Source organism: Abramis brama (genome assembly GCF_963993115.1).
Source record: "Abramis brama genome assembly, chromosome: 1".
NCBI classification, from domain to species: Eukaryota; Metazoa; Chordata; class Actinopteri; order Cypriniformes; family Leuciscidae; genus Abramis; species Abramis brama.
Window position 1 is genome coordinate 30,639,407 of NC_139963.1, and position 14,414 is coordinate 30,653,820.

Below are 14,414 nucleotides of genomic sequence, written 5' to 3' on the forward strand. Positions count from 1 at the left end.
GATAGATTTCTAATAGATTTATACAAATTTCTTCTTTATTAAGATTATAAATCAGTAAACTTTTTTTTCTAATCATACTTAGTCAAGATATAGGGACTGTTTAAATTGGAAAATGCTTTTCATTATTAAATGATTAGTGGTCAACACTGACCTTAAAATTCCTTGTTTATTGCCAGCAAGAAAAAGTTCCTCTTCCTGAATCTGCCTTTTGTTTGCATATTAAATTACTCCATGCTGTAATGCCTCAGGACTTTCTACAAAAATGCTTTTTTATGAAGGCTTATTACTGCCCACTTGCAGAGCAGACTTAAGGTTTAACTCACAAGCCCTCACAAGTCTGTTGAACTGCAGATGTTCTGTCTGCCAACCGCAGAGTGACCTGTCCTGAGAAGCACTAGGTCTTGTCTGTCTGATTGCATCACGATCGTTTAATATTTATTTTGAAACTTCTCTCGTGTGAACTCTATTTGTCAATGGGCTGTGTTGTTTCCCCCATCACAGGGTCTTGTTATGTAAAAAATCATATTCCTTGTCGATGTCCTAAGTGTATCAAAAATACAGCTCAAGATAAAAAGTACAGAAAAATATCAGTGCAAAATGGTGACCCCTGCAGGTCAGATCATTTTCCGCCATGGAATTTACTTGGAAAAAATTCAGATTTTTTTTCTCAGGAAAGTCTAAAATGGGAGCAAATGGAAAATAAGCATACAGACACACAGATATATACTAAATTTACTTAAATTGATTAGAATCTATGAATGAATCACTGAATTGATGAGTGATCAACAAAGTAATAAAAACAGACAGATGTTTTACCAAGGCGTAGAGAAACTGGATGGATCACATAATTAACCTCTTGCATAATATTCTTGCTAACAAAGAGCGACGGAAAAACGTCGGTATAGCCTACTACAAAAAAAAAAAAAGAAAAAGAAAAAAGAGCAAGCCATTTTCCATTTGCCACATTTGTAAATTTCTTTCAAAAGTAAAAACACCTATCCAAATGAAGGCATAAGAAAAGCCATGCTTCAAGAGCAATAAGAACAATTTACGTGAATAAAATAAGAACTAGATCAACTCTTTTAATTTTTTTGAGTAAATTTGACTTTTGGGACTTCAGTTTATAGTGTTGCGCTAATACAGGACAGCAGCACCTATAATATGTTGACAATACGAATAGATTTTTATTATATAGCCTATACAACAATATCAAATAATATTAAGAACATATATTTTAAATCAAAATTTTGCCTTTTTCATTATTTAAAAAAAGCGTATTTCAACGTTTCAACAGGCCTACAAGAAAATATGAATTCAAAAGGAGAAACATTACCATACAAGATAGCATGTACTACTAAGCAAATCCATTAAAAGGCATTCTATTCCCTGACGTAACAGAGCGTACGTTGCTATGCAACAAAAACAAAAAAACTGATATGTTCACGTCACAGCTGTTACTATCACTTTGTATTGGCCAATCAGAAGCCAGAACCGAACTATTCCGTTTTAAAATTCAATTACAGTTCAATTGCTGGGTGAATTGACTATTATCAAATAGAATAGGCTATTTATCATCGTACCACACACTAGCCAATTACCTCTTTCTTATTATTTACGGATCAAATTATTTACAATAACAATATGCGAAGAAATTTTTTTTTTGTTTAAATATTAACACAAGTTCACCCTTTCAGCTGCACATTAAACGTCTTGCCCATTACATTGTTTCGCTTTGAATGACGTCAGCTTTGATTTTCCTGTCAGCTGATGCAGTGGGCGTGTCTACGTCGCTGATGTAAACAGAAAGGACCATTTTGATCAGAGAAATCTAGAAGCCAGGGCACAGTAACTCATCAAAGCTTTTCTGATTTCACCTATGCAACGCCTTAAATAGTACTTGCGCCATGGACTTCTATATCAATCTGAAGGTGAATTTCCGAGGGAATGCGAAGAGTTTCTTGCTGTCTGGCTCAGAGACGAAGAGTTGGGAGTCTATGGAGGCCATGGTAAGCAGAGGAGGATGATGAGCTGATGTCAGTCTGATCGCTCACCTTGATGCCGCAAAGCCTCTCACCCCGACGTCATCCGATGCCTGGCTCATGCGATTAGAGTTGACATCTGTCGTGACATTCGTTACTCCGTTTGCTGCTCCGACTAGCGCTTAATCATCTAGAAAGAATGGGCCAAGCGACCATTTTGCCGAAAGCCCACGAATTACAGCAACCATATTCATATATGTAATAAAGTACATTATATCTGACGTGCGCAGATCTTACATCAATTAGACCATAATTACAAAAGGGGTTTACCACACCGTGAGGAAATGTAACAGTATATCCCATCACTAATCTCTTGGGTAATGTTGTTGACTCACTGACTGTCTCAAAACCTACTAAGCTCCCTTAACGTTACTAGACAGCATGATAGCCGTGTAGATACCCTGAATGCTGTCCCGATATGTTGCTCAGTAGGTTTTGAAACAGATATTGACTGCTGTCTGTTTCAAGCTCATTTTATTTGCTTGTCTATTTGAAAGCACTGTGTAATCCTGTCAGTCTCGAGTGATATAGCTAGCTATGGTCAGCCCTTCGCCTCGACAGGGCATTCGGGGTATATGCATATCACCCTGAACGGGTTTTCAATTCGACTGTGCGTTACCCCTTATTACAAGGCTACTAAGTACATTAGTATTATTAAATACTGATTTGAGTTGAAATTGAATAATTAGCTTACTTGTGTTGAGATCGCGAAGAGACTAGCTTGCTATGTGGAAAAAAGGCCAGGGTTCCCGGATGAGAGTTCGGTAATATAGCCTTGTCGTGGGTAACGGTCGGTGTTCAAAAATATTTCCCTGCAGAATGTTATGATTGGCCAGTCAGAATCCTATAGCTTATATAAATCTAATCAAACACGACCTATACTTTATTTGCAATTATTTGACTTGATATCTTTCCCTTTTCAGGTGAAGAGGTCCTTTGGCCTGTGTAATTTACAACTGACTTATTTCGATGAGGAAAATGAAGAGGTGAGAGTGAAGAAGTGCATATTTGGGATATTGCATGCATGTCAATGTTAATAACTTTACTTTTGTCAAAGAAAATATCTGACACACATCATAATGAATTGATAATATTATTAGTTAATATTTCTATCATAATTGTGTATGTGACACAATTATGTTTATTTCAGGTATCAATCAACAGCCAATGTAAGTAAATGGTCTTAATCTGTGTATAATTATACATTATATTTAAATTACAGAGAAGAGGTACATACACAGACACTGACTGGAACTATTTTTCTCTTTTCAGTGGAATATGAAGAAGCCCTGAAGGTAAATAAATGATGATTCTTCAAGTTTTTTCTTCAAGTGTGCATATAACCTATTTAGAGCAGCGGTCCTCGACCAGGGCCCTCTGCAACCTTCCAGAGGGACCCCAATAAGATTTAAAATTATTTAAATTTTGATGAAAACAAACCTAATTAAAATGCTTAAATATACTAAAATAAATAAGATGTATAGTACAACATTAAACTGACCTCAAATTTTGAGTTTAGTTTGATTACAATAGAAGTACCAGAGGTACCATAGGGTGTTTAGAGTGTTATTGTAGAGTGTATTAAACTCATTGTTTTGCAGTCAACAAATGTCCAAAGGGAAATGCACCACATTGTTACACTGTGTTGTTGTTGTTTGCAATTGTAGAGTGCAGCACGACAGGGGAACAGATTACAAATGAATGTGTATGAGACGAGGGGCAGTAGAGCCACAGTTCCAGGGCCGGGCCCCCCACCAGGGTCAGGGGTGGGCTTGGGCCAGGTGAAACCTGGTACTGTTGGAGAACCCAAGAAGGGATTCAGGCCTCCTCAGCACTGCCCTACTTTGGCACAAGTGGTGAGTCGCAAAGTTCAGGCAGCAGTCCCAGAGGAAGGATTGGTAAGATTTTATAACCCAATGGTTTTGCACAATCACAGACATAGCCACTGTTGTTGTATCAAATTCTACACTGCAGTTTATTAAGAATGGTGCGTAATAATATTATAAATAATCTAAATTATACAAAAAATCATGTTCTGATGCTAAAACCAAATAATGTAACTGAATTCTATTGTATTGATTTTTTGTGTGGTTTGCATGAAATGTGATACGCATCTGTTAACGGTGTCCAGATTGATGATCGCCACAATTTCCACTATTGTAAGTTAATTACTTGTATGCCACATATTCTATTTTAATATCCTGCCGTTGTTTTAAAGGTAATTGTAAATGAACTCAAAGGTGGGAAAGCAGAGGATAAGACACCTCCAGCTTGGTTCACTTCATACATGGAAAAGGTATGAGAAACAAGACTTTGAAGTAGGCATGAAATGAAAATTCAGCTGTTGTCTATTGGTGTTATTGTTAATGATTCATCAATGCATCTTATAATTTTTTTCAATTTTCAATTGACATAACTCTTCATCTTCTGTTGAAAGTCACAAATACTTCTGTCTAGTGACGTATGCTGGACTTCTCCAGTCATTTTGTCCACATAAATGCTGCCCCTTTTCTTACAATCAACTGCAAACTCATATTAGATCTGCCTCCCTCCAATCAACAGCCAATAGACAGAACCCCCACCATACTTTTTTATTTATTTATCAATAATATGTTTCACTCAGATGTACGTCGCAATACAGAAGAAAAGATTGCTACTTTCATTTCATTGTAACTTTAAGAACTGACAAATGTTGTCCTGTGCCATAGTATTTAAGTTTCATTCTGATCGTTTTAGCAGTGGAGACAAACCCTAATATTGCTAAGGAAACTTTTGTCTCTCTATTTTTCTTTCTACAAAAATACAATAACTGCCACAGTTTAAGGACCAGGTGGTTAGGGAGGCAGTAGAGAAGATTTGTAGGGAGTTCTCTGGACAATGCTGCATCCATAAGCCAGTGGGACCAGAAGCTCAGGTTCCTGAGGTCACCTCATCCACTCTGCCTGGGGCCCCAAGTTCAGCTCCAGCCTGCAGCAGCTGCCGGGGCCAGACCGCAGGCGGCGGATACCAATGCAGGTTAGAGAGATCTCTGTGAGGTGGATGTCTGGATAAATATTTGCTCCTGTGGTGCATTTCAAAGGCAAACAAACACACATATTATGATTGTATGAGAGATATTATTTATAACTGGATGCCTGGTTTAATGGGTGCCTTTCATTTTGTTGTTTCCCCTTGTATGTTTCATTGTGTTTGGTTTCTTTCTGCACAGTGTGTGTACCTCCTGCACTCTGTGTGAGCCTTGTAGCTTCTCACATGATCCAAGCCACAACCTTGTGAGAGCCAGAACTCCCCTGTCTATTCCTGAGCACGGCTCCCCAGCGCCAGACCACAGCAGGTGGGCCTTTGTCCTCTGCTGTTTGGGATGTCTTGCTGTTAAAGTTCAGAAAAGGCTAAGTTGAACATATGTTGCTCTCTCTGAAGGTTCTACAGAAGGGGTGACCGGAGCTTTCGCAAGGCCGAGAAGCAGCGTCTTAAAGCGGAGAAGCGTCAGCTCAAGGCGGAGGTGAAGGAGATCAGGAAGCAGCTGAGGATGGAGAGGAGAGGGCTGCAGTGGAGCACTGCTGGAGAAGGGAGCTCTTCACCCGTCCTGCTGCAGCCACGTGCCACACAAGCAAACAGCCCAGAGTAAGAGCTTGCACCCCATTACCACCTGAGGAAGAGCATATTGAAGAACTAGTTCACCTAGAAATCCTATGCTGTTATTTTTTTCTGTGGAACACAATTTTTTATACTTTTTTTGGAAGAATAATTTCTGATGCTGTTTTGGCAGCGTTGGCCATTTTTAGTCTTATGTTAAAATATCAACTGCATAACATAATTTTCTGGTGTTTGAGAATAATAGTATCTATTGTACTGATATCAGAATGTTTTTTTATTATTAATAATTAACTACATTTAATCATTTATTAATGAATAATATAAAGATTTAAAACTTTTTTTATTTTATTTGTTTGGGGTCAGTACTTTGGAAAGAAAATAGTACTTTTATTTAGCAAGAATACATTGAATTGATCAAAAGTGACAGTAAAGGTATTTACAATATAAAAATTTCAAGTAAATGTTCTTCTGAAATGTCTGTTCCACTATGTCAGTCCCACAAAGAAATAACAGCGCACCATATTAATTGGCTGATCTGATCAGATCAGTTTAAAATGCAGTTAGTGATGATAAGATGGCATTTAATTTATACTGTCTTGGTTGCAGTCGTCCTAAACGTCCATGCCCGCTGGCTGTGCCAGCTATGACAGCTCTGCTCCTGGATGAAAACCTGCCTGATGGATCACGTCTGCGTCCTGGGACCAAGTTCATTAAATACTGGAAAATGAAGAACAGTGGCAGAGTGTGCTGGGACTCTGAGACCAAGGTACATTCTGACTCCTCAACAGACACACACAATAGAAAATATGAAGATAAAAAAATAAACATAAATTGTGTCCCATTTCGACCTTAGTTGAAGTTCATGTGGGGAAACCTGGCAGTGGGCTCGGGCGAAAGATGGCGGGAGGTCGCAGTACCCACTCTACAGCCAGGTCAGGTGGGTGTGGTCAACGTGGCTCTTTGTGCTCCGACATTGGAGGGCACCTACACGTCCCATTGGCGCCTGGCACACAGAGGAGAGCAGTTTGGGCCGCGTGTTTGGTGCAGCATCGTTGTGGATCCACATGCACCTACAGCCATCTGTGCTGACGGGCTGCTGGTGTCTCCCTGTGTCACCCCTCAGGTAAGACAACGGTTCGAAGACACCCCCAGCCACCCCAGAAATCTTTAAATGTGCAGTAGGGATGTGGCGATGAGGATATTTTACCACCAGTTAATCGATGTGTGACAACTTTTAAATCACTAATTTGAAGGCTAAAGTAAAATGCACACGTCCGCTTGGGCATTCATAATGGTGCGGAGCAGAGAGAGCGTTTTTCCATAGTAATGAACTAAAAACGCTTGCTTTATTATGCTCGCTCTGTGCCCGTGGGGACGTGTGGCGGTGCGCATTTTAGTTTCTTTTTCAAATTAGCGCCAATTGGGGGGCAGATTGCCTGAATGAGGAGTTCATTAGCCTATTATTCTAAATGAAAAACACAACAACAAAACAGTACAATGACAAATTCGCTTAAATTCGCACATTTCGATTTGACACCAAATATTGCTCCATCATCTTGTCAGTCAGCACCTCGCTCTCATGATAAATGAAATCTGACTCCTGCTGCTGATCTGTGCTGCGACTCTCGTTCAGCTCACGATTTATTAAGCAGAAATGTTCAGTTTTGAACTGTAGTGTCGGTTCACTAACTGAACTAAATGATTTTATTTAAGAAAAACAAACAAATCGACAGTGTGGGCGGTAACACCATCAACACCGACTATTGTAGCAAGCCTAATGTGTGAGCCTAAAGGAGTATGTAAATTGGTCATAGCAGTGTTATTATTGTTTGCAAAAACTAAATGAAAACATTTTTGTTTACTGAAATTAAAAACAAACTAAAAAGAAGAAACACAAAAACTGCACTAAAATGCATTTTCATGACTCCAAAACTAGCTAAAATATAAAATGGGTACAATTTTATTTTAGTTTGTTTTTTATACATGATATGTTATACCACTACATACAACTTGAAACCTTTGGCAGCCCCGAAATTATTAAATTACTAAAACTAAAATAACAACTAAAAAACTGAACCTAGAACTAGCCATTTTCACCCGCTTTGTTCCTTTCAGGAGAAGTCTTCCCGCACTCTTGAGAGGGAGGAGAAATGCCGGGCCTCAAGGGACCAACTAGTTTTGTCCGTGAACCAGGACTGTGATCAGGAATTCTACATTCCATCTGTGGATTTACTCACAGCTCAGGTATGAGCAATCGGCATGATTCAGTAATTCCATCACATTTGTTGTGCTTCTCATTCTCTCAGTTTCATGAAGAAACTTTTGACTCTATTGCCAATTTCACATACTCTCTTTTGCCTTTTACTTAGGACTTACTGTCTTTTGAACTGCTGGACATCAACATCGTGCAGGAGCTGGAGAGCGTGCCCAACAACACTCCTGCAGGTCAATTTAAAACTGGAATAAGTATCTAATATATTCCTTGGATTGCTTTTAAAGGTTATGCTTATTTATGTTGAACAGTAAAGATTAAATAAAAACTTTTCTCTCTCTCTCTTTTTGTCTGTAAATGTATAAAGACATTACTCCATGCATATCGCCTTTGCCCCATGATGGACCTCTTCAGGAGAAGCCAACATTGGGGCTGATCCAAGAAGAAACAGAAGCCCAAGGAGTCAGCAGCATCCTGGGTAAATTTTACAGCAGAACATTTCTTCACTTTTGTCTGTATATTACTGTCGATGATTACGTAGCTGTTTATATTTCTGTACTGTCTCTGATGTCTTATTCACAGATGTGTCTCAGGGGACAGAGTTAGAGGGAGTCCCAGCACAAGAGAAAGGACAGGAGAGCATCATTGGGCCTCAGTTTGTCAGTCCATCTGTTATCCGCTCTCTCACCCTTGAAGTGGCAGAGCATGGGACCCTGTGTGGGAGATTCCCAGCTAAAGGTTTGTGGTGGGAATATTTACAGTACTTTTCATAAAAGGTGCAAACCAGTCAGTTTCTGCGTGACTTTTCTCACTTAAAGTCAGACTGTGATTACATCACATTTACTTGTTACTCTGTACAACCAATAATGTAGAAAATCTTAATTGTTACTTTTTTATTTTAGCTTTTATTTTAGCTTTGACCTGGCTAAGTACTTTTAATATGTCTAGTAGGCATTTTCTATTACATTTACATCTATTATACCAAATTAGCATATTCAAATTATTATTTCTTAAGGATCATGCGACACTTAAGACTGGAGTAATGATGCTGAAAATTCAGCTTTGCCATCAAAGGAATAAATAACATTTCAAAATATGTTAATATAGAAAACAGTTATTTTTAAATAGTAATAATATTTCACAATATTACTGTTTTTACTGTATTTTTGATCAAATATATGAAGCTTTGGTGAGCATAAGACAACATAAGTTTAACAGGTTTTGTAAGATTATTTACCTTTACATTTTTAATGATTTATTTACATTTAATTTTTGCCATTTTAAGTGGTGCGCCCAGCCCCCCAAGGTTCAATGTCACTTTGTGAGAGGAAATCAGACAAAGTTCCAGAAACAGGAAACCTGTTAATATCTGCTCCAGCCCCACTGAAAGTAGAGACGACACGAATCTCCAGCTCTGCTTCGCCACAGACAGAGACCGCTGAGATGGCTGCTCCCCTGCTGACGCTTCCAACAGAACTCATTAGCACAGGTAACAGGGCATTGAGAATACTTATTTCCCTCCACTTTATAGTCAGATATTGTATTTGTAATCATCAGATGATTCAAGTAGTCAACTTCTTACCAATCACAGTAAATTGTCTAGTCATTAAAGTGATTTTTCTTATGTTCAGATGAGGGTCACGAGTCTGACATCGAGCAGATCCTGGTGGAACCTGCAGGTGGAGATCTGGTAGACGAGGGAGAGGAGGAAGTGGATAAGAAAGAGCAAGTTAAGGCGACAGAAGCAGCAAAGGAAACTCGCAGCAGAACATCATCTGCATCTTCAGAAGACTACATCATCATCCTCCCTGACTGCTTTGACACCAGCCGTCCACTAGGAGAGTCCATGTACAGCTCTGCCCTGTCGCAGCCCGGAGAAGAGTCTGCAGAGGGAGACAAACTAGAATCAGTGGAGACCGCAGAGCTTCAGAGGTCCGTTGCTGCTGCTGTTAGCGTGGATGCTAATGACATGCTCTGTGCCTCCCAGACTCTGGATGCTGTGCCGCTCACCCCTGTGATTGTAGTGGCACCCCGGCCCTCAGTCAAATCCTGGTGAGTTTACACAGGGGGCATGTGTGCAGTCAGAGGTCATTTAAACTAAACTAGTGATGCACTGAAATTTGGCAAATATATGGAAAATATTTGACAGAAACAGCAAAAAATTGGTAAATAGGTCTGAAGGGTTGTAAACATTGCCTGAAACACTGATGTTCAATTAGCACTTCTCCGATGATGCATTTTGACCATGTCAGCTACTATTTTGTGCTCACAAGGTGAATAAGCTACAACGGGTATACACAAGCAGTGTGGACACACATCACTGTGTCCAAAAAGCATGTTAACGTAGCAATATGTACAATTTGTTCGGCTCATTGCGAAGAACTTTACTTTGACTAGTTTAATTTAACCTGAGAACGACACTATGAAAACGTGTTTAGTTACTGAAAACTTTATTTTCAGTTCCGTTTTTCGGCAAGATGTAAACCTTATTTTCGGTTTTGGTGTTTCTATAAAACATTAATTTCTGTGCTTCACTAATTAAACCTGGAAATACATTTTTTTGGATTTTCAACAAAGAAATGTTATGACGTGAAATGAACACTATTAAGATTCTGCACTATTTCTTCTATTAAATTTGTGACATTGTATATGTGATCAAGTTTTTGTTTCCATTTGAAGCACACAGATGTTGCTTGTTCCCTCACAATTTCCTGCCCTTGAACTCTATATGCACAAATTCCTTCTCTTATTTATTTCTGTCCAGATTTCTTACACCACATTTGATATTTCATAGCTTAATGTCATTGATGTGTAAAATTTAGCTTTATTATTTTGAAATGACTTCAGCACAGAGACACAAGAGCAGACAGATAATGGAGTAGAGGAGCAGGAGGGGAGTGAGCCTACGGAGCCAGGAGAAAAGGAGACAGGTGAGTGAAACATCTTGGGATGTTAAAGTAATAATCCACCACAGGCCATGAATTAGAGCATTTTTCTATGATTATGTATGTGCATATTTTTATATATCTATATATATATATATAGATTCTGAGTCTAATCAACCTGACCCTGAGAACTCATTAGCATCTGCCAAGTCTGAAACAGAAGAGCTCAGGTGAGTTACACAGCACACACTCGTTCGGTCTCGCAAGACCACGGAAGTGCACCCAGGTCAATCATTGCATTGTGAGCTTTTCTTTCTATCACTCGCATTCTCACTCTCTCATTCATGTCTTTCCTCAGGGCCAATAGCATCACAGGTGGATTGGTGAAGGGTGCCCTGTCCGTGGCAGCATCTGCCTATAAAGCTCTTTTCACTGGTCAGACTGGGTCTGAGAAGGTGAGTTTGATGGGCCTTTCAACAAGTTGAACTTCTTTTAACTTCACACAGCATTCTTAAGATAACAGATGCTGAAAAATCTCTTCTGTCCTCTATTAAAAGGAAATAAAAATATTACGATTGTATATTTCATTACTTTCATATTTAAAATTCCATATTTGAATTGATCAAACTATGATAAACAAAATTAATGAAGCACAAAGAAAGCAGCACATTTTATTTCACATAAAAGTGAGAATTCAAAATCCAAAATCAATAATCCAAAGTCAGACTCACATTTGGTACACAAGTCATGTGTTTTTTTGTCTGTGCAGCTTCCAGAAGATGCAGCTTCTCATGACGCCATGATGGCTGTGCTGGTAGAGATGGGCTTTGGTGACCGACCACTAAATCAACGTCTGCTGCAGAAACACAACCGAAACCTGCTGGATGTGGTAAACGAACTGGTGCAGATGACCGACAATGACTGGTACACGACACGCTACTAAGATGCTGGTCGACTATTTTGTTTCTCTTATATCTGTTTTTTTTTTTTGGGGGGGGGGGGTTGGTTCTCTTTCTCTGTGCAATCAGCAGCTCATTCCATGATACAGACTATTACGTTCCATTTGGGTTGTAAAGATAGTGTGTGTGAATCTGTCTGCTCCTAAGTGTAATGGATAATCATTAGAGAAGCAGTTCATCACCATAATAACTGTGCTTGTTAAAGTTTGTTGTTAGTGGGCATTAATGTTTTCACAGAGATGATCATGGGTAGCTAATGAACACTAATAGGTAATTATTATTCCAAAACTATCCAAGAAATATGTCATGCTTTTAATGAAAACTTGATTTGAAAGAACAGTGTATTTAACCACAAATTATTCTAATAGGAAAAAATGAAAATTTCTGCAGTGTGACTGGATATTTTCCATATTTAAAGAGTTTTGTGTTCCCAGGTTCTGGAAAAGTGCAATAGATCTGGCTTTGTGTGGACTGTCTTAATCATCAGCCAAGACCAAATAGAGAAACTTTGAGGCTTCTTTAGAGTTTAAAGTAATTAATCATCTTAGCATAGACACAAGATGACAAATTATTCCTTACTGGAGAAGTCGAGGTTAAGTTTAGTGTGTGAATGTGTTTTTTTTTTCCTCAGTAATTTTAAGCTGTTATTGCTTGTAATACATGTGAAAATTATTATTATTATTATTTTGAAGACCATTGATTCATTTCTAAAAGGTCCACAAAATAGGGCACATACTGCACTTTGTGAATGCATTGCCATTTAAATATCTGATAAACGTCATGGCTTGAAGTAGCAATGCATTTGAATAGTTAAATGGATTGAAATGGGCAGTGTAGAGTGTTTTAATTTATGCTTTAAATGGTTAAAGACCGCAAAGGCAATCATGACATATTTAACTCCAATTTTAAATGTTGAGACCCACTATAGTGCGAGACAAAAAACAGCTTACTGTTCATTCCAAAACAAAATTGAATCATGCAAATTATATATTTTGATAATTAAAAGCTCTTGTATTTAGTGATGAAGAATGTATCTCTGCACTTTTCTTCAATGGGAGATTTTGAAGCTACCTAGTACCTACTGTCAAGAGAGTGGAAAGCATTCCCTATAAATCATTGAGCATCTCCTGATTTGCTCTCACAAGTGGAACATCCATAATTGAACTGAACAATCTACTTGTTTTTCTAGAGCTTGGGTTTATTTATATGTTTTAGCACATTCCTTAAGAAAGCTGTAGTTGGTCTTGGTGCTTGCATCGATCAGTGGAGGCTCTGGGTGAAATTGTTTGGATCATGTCATTGTTAATCATAATCAGTGGAGACAGATGCGCTTCACTCTGTGTTTGATGCCTGAATGGAGTAATCATAGTGTCTCTGCATCTAATGTACACATCTGTCTGTAATAAATATCCTAATAAGTCTTACTTTTGCTCACTGTCTTCCATAACAGTGCACCACAAATGCCATGGTATAACTTGTTTTATCTGGGTAAAACTATATTAAACACACCACACCTAATGTAAATATAGACACTGACGTGTCTTTTTCTTACCAGGGTGGTAAGTTAGACATAAAAAAGTGCAGAAAGTAAAATTTCACAGGTTTTGATTGCTGGAAGTTAAGCACGCCACACTAAGATCATCTGCATTTTTTGGATGATTTTCTAGCAATCCAATACAAAAAGTGGGGGATCTTTTTTTTCATCCATTGCCACAAATTAAGTAAAAATTTTGTTTAATAACAGACAGAAAAACAGTAAAAGTACATTTTTAGGTTAATCTGTGTATCTTTTTATTTTGATAGGAATGCATGGAAAAAGATTCAGTAAAAAATACTTTTTGTCAGTTTAACCCCCATAAGAATATGCAGTACATTATACACCCTCTTGGTCTTAAATGATTTCTTTAAAATAAAAACATCTAGTAATTACTGGAAAACAGTCCCTGCCCCTGTTTGAAACCCTGTTTGAAATAGTGAGGTTTATGCTTAAAACAACAACTCTAAAACATTACATATTATACATACATATGTGTATATATATATATATATATATATATATATATACACACACACACACACACACACACACACACACACACACCAACACCAACCAGCAACATGTTATAAGACACACACATAAAATAGTGTAGTGTATCTTTGTGGCCAGACCTCTACACTATTTTGTATTGCAAAGCTGGTTGGTAGGTAGGTGTGATCTAAGATGATTTTTTTTTCAGCTGTAAAGCTGGAGTGTCTTGTTCTGTTCCCCCTTTCAGACTAAAATAACAGATGGAAGAGATTACGCTTTAGTTCTATTAATGACAGATCATGATTGAATGTAGTGAACAGGTTTGAAACATTTAATTTTTCATAGGCCTCTTCTAAATTATATTATTTTTGCAAGAGCACAGAGCTTTCTTTACCACGAATAACTGGGAATGGCCTCACTAAAGCCTGCAGGCAATTCAAAAAAAGCTTTGCATTGCTACTGATACATTCTGGTACTAATGAGTTAAAAATGAAACTAAATCTAAAAGCTAATATTTGCACTTTGTACGACCAACTGTCAGACCTCAAGGCTAAAATATGCAAACCTGCTTAAACTCGCATTTTGAAAATGATGCACACCTGAGGCGTAACAGCCAGAGTCAATTATTATGCTTATACTTTGCTTACCAAACATTGTTTTATTTCAAGACATTTGTCAGGTTTTTGACCTTAA

The 14,414-nt window shown here is 38.1% G+C and overlaps 1 protein-coding gene across 4 annotated transcripts; it reads left to right on the top strand.

Annotated features, from left to right (window-relative positions):
* The first annotated feature begins 1,782 nt into the window (after window positions 1–1,782).
* nbr1b (NBR1 autophagy cargo receptor b) lies at window positions 1,783–13,116 on the top strand. 4 transcript variants are annotated; one of them, XM_084129361.1, is made up of 21 exons: window positions 1,788–2,006; window positions 2,963–3,025; window positions 3,190–3,208; window positions 3,312–3,334; window positions 3,707–3,937; window positions 4,258–4,335; window positions 4,858–5,054; window positions 5,248–5,373; window positions 5,460–5,663; window positions 6,243–6,402; window positions 6,490–6,759; window positions 7,752–7,880; window positions 8,006–8,081; window positions 8,216–8,326; window positions 8,431–8,586; window positions 9,134–9,337; window positions 9,480–9,900; window positions 10,696–10,778; window positions 10,894–10,963; window positions 11,092–11,188; window positions 11,503–13,116. In XM_084129361.1, exons 1-21 carry the CDS (start codon window positions 1,905–1,907, stop codon window positions 11,674–11,676), a joined length of 2,994 nt encoding a protein of 997 aa, XP_083985487.1. In that variant the 5' UTR covers window positions 1,788–1,904; the 3' UTR covers window positions 11,677–13,116. The 4 variants fall into 4 exon arrangements, with proteins under 4 accessions (XP_083985490.1, XP_083985487.1, XP_083985488.1 ...); XM_084129362.1 differs by having other exon boundaries at window positions 3,707–3,895; XM_084129364.1 differs by lacking the exon at window positions 3,190–3,208 and having other exon boundaries at window positions 1,783–2,006; window positions 2,963–3,039; window positions 3,707–3,895.
* The last annotated feature ends 1,298 nt before the right edge of the window (window positions 13,117–14,414 follow it).

What these genes read in the sequence shown, in the direction of transcription:
- nbr1b (XM_084129361.1), top strand. Translation starts at nt 1,905, where the DNA reads ATGGACTTCTATATCAATCTGAAGGTGAATTTCCGAGGGAATGCGAAG. An exon ending in GCCCAACAACACTCCTGCAG is followed by an intron (nt 8,082 to 8,215) that starts GTCAATTTAAAA and finishes AAATGTATAAAG; the next exon opens with ACATTACTCCATGCATATCG. An exon ending in AGGAGTCAGCAGCATCCTGG is followed by an intron (nt 8,327 to 8,430) that starts GTAAATTTTACA and finishes TCTTATTCACAG; the next exon opens with ATGTGTCTCAGGGGACAGAG.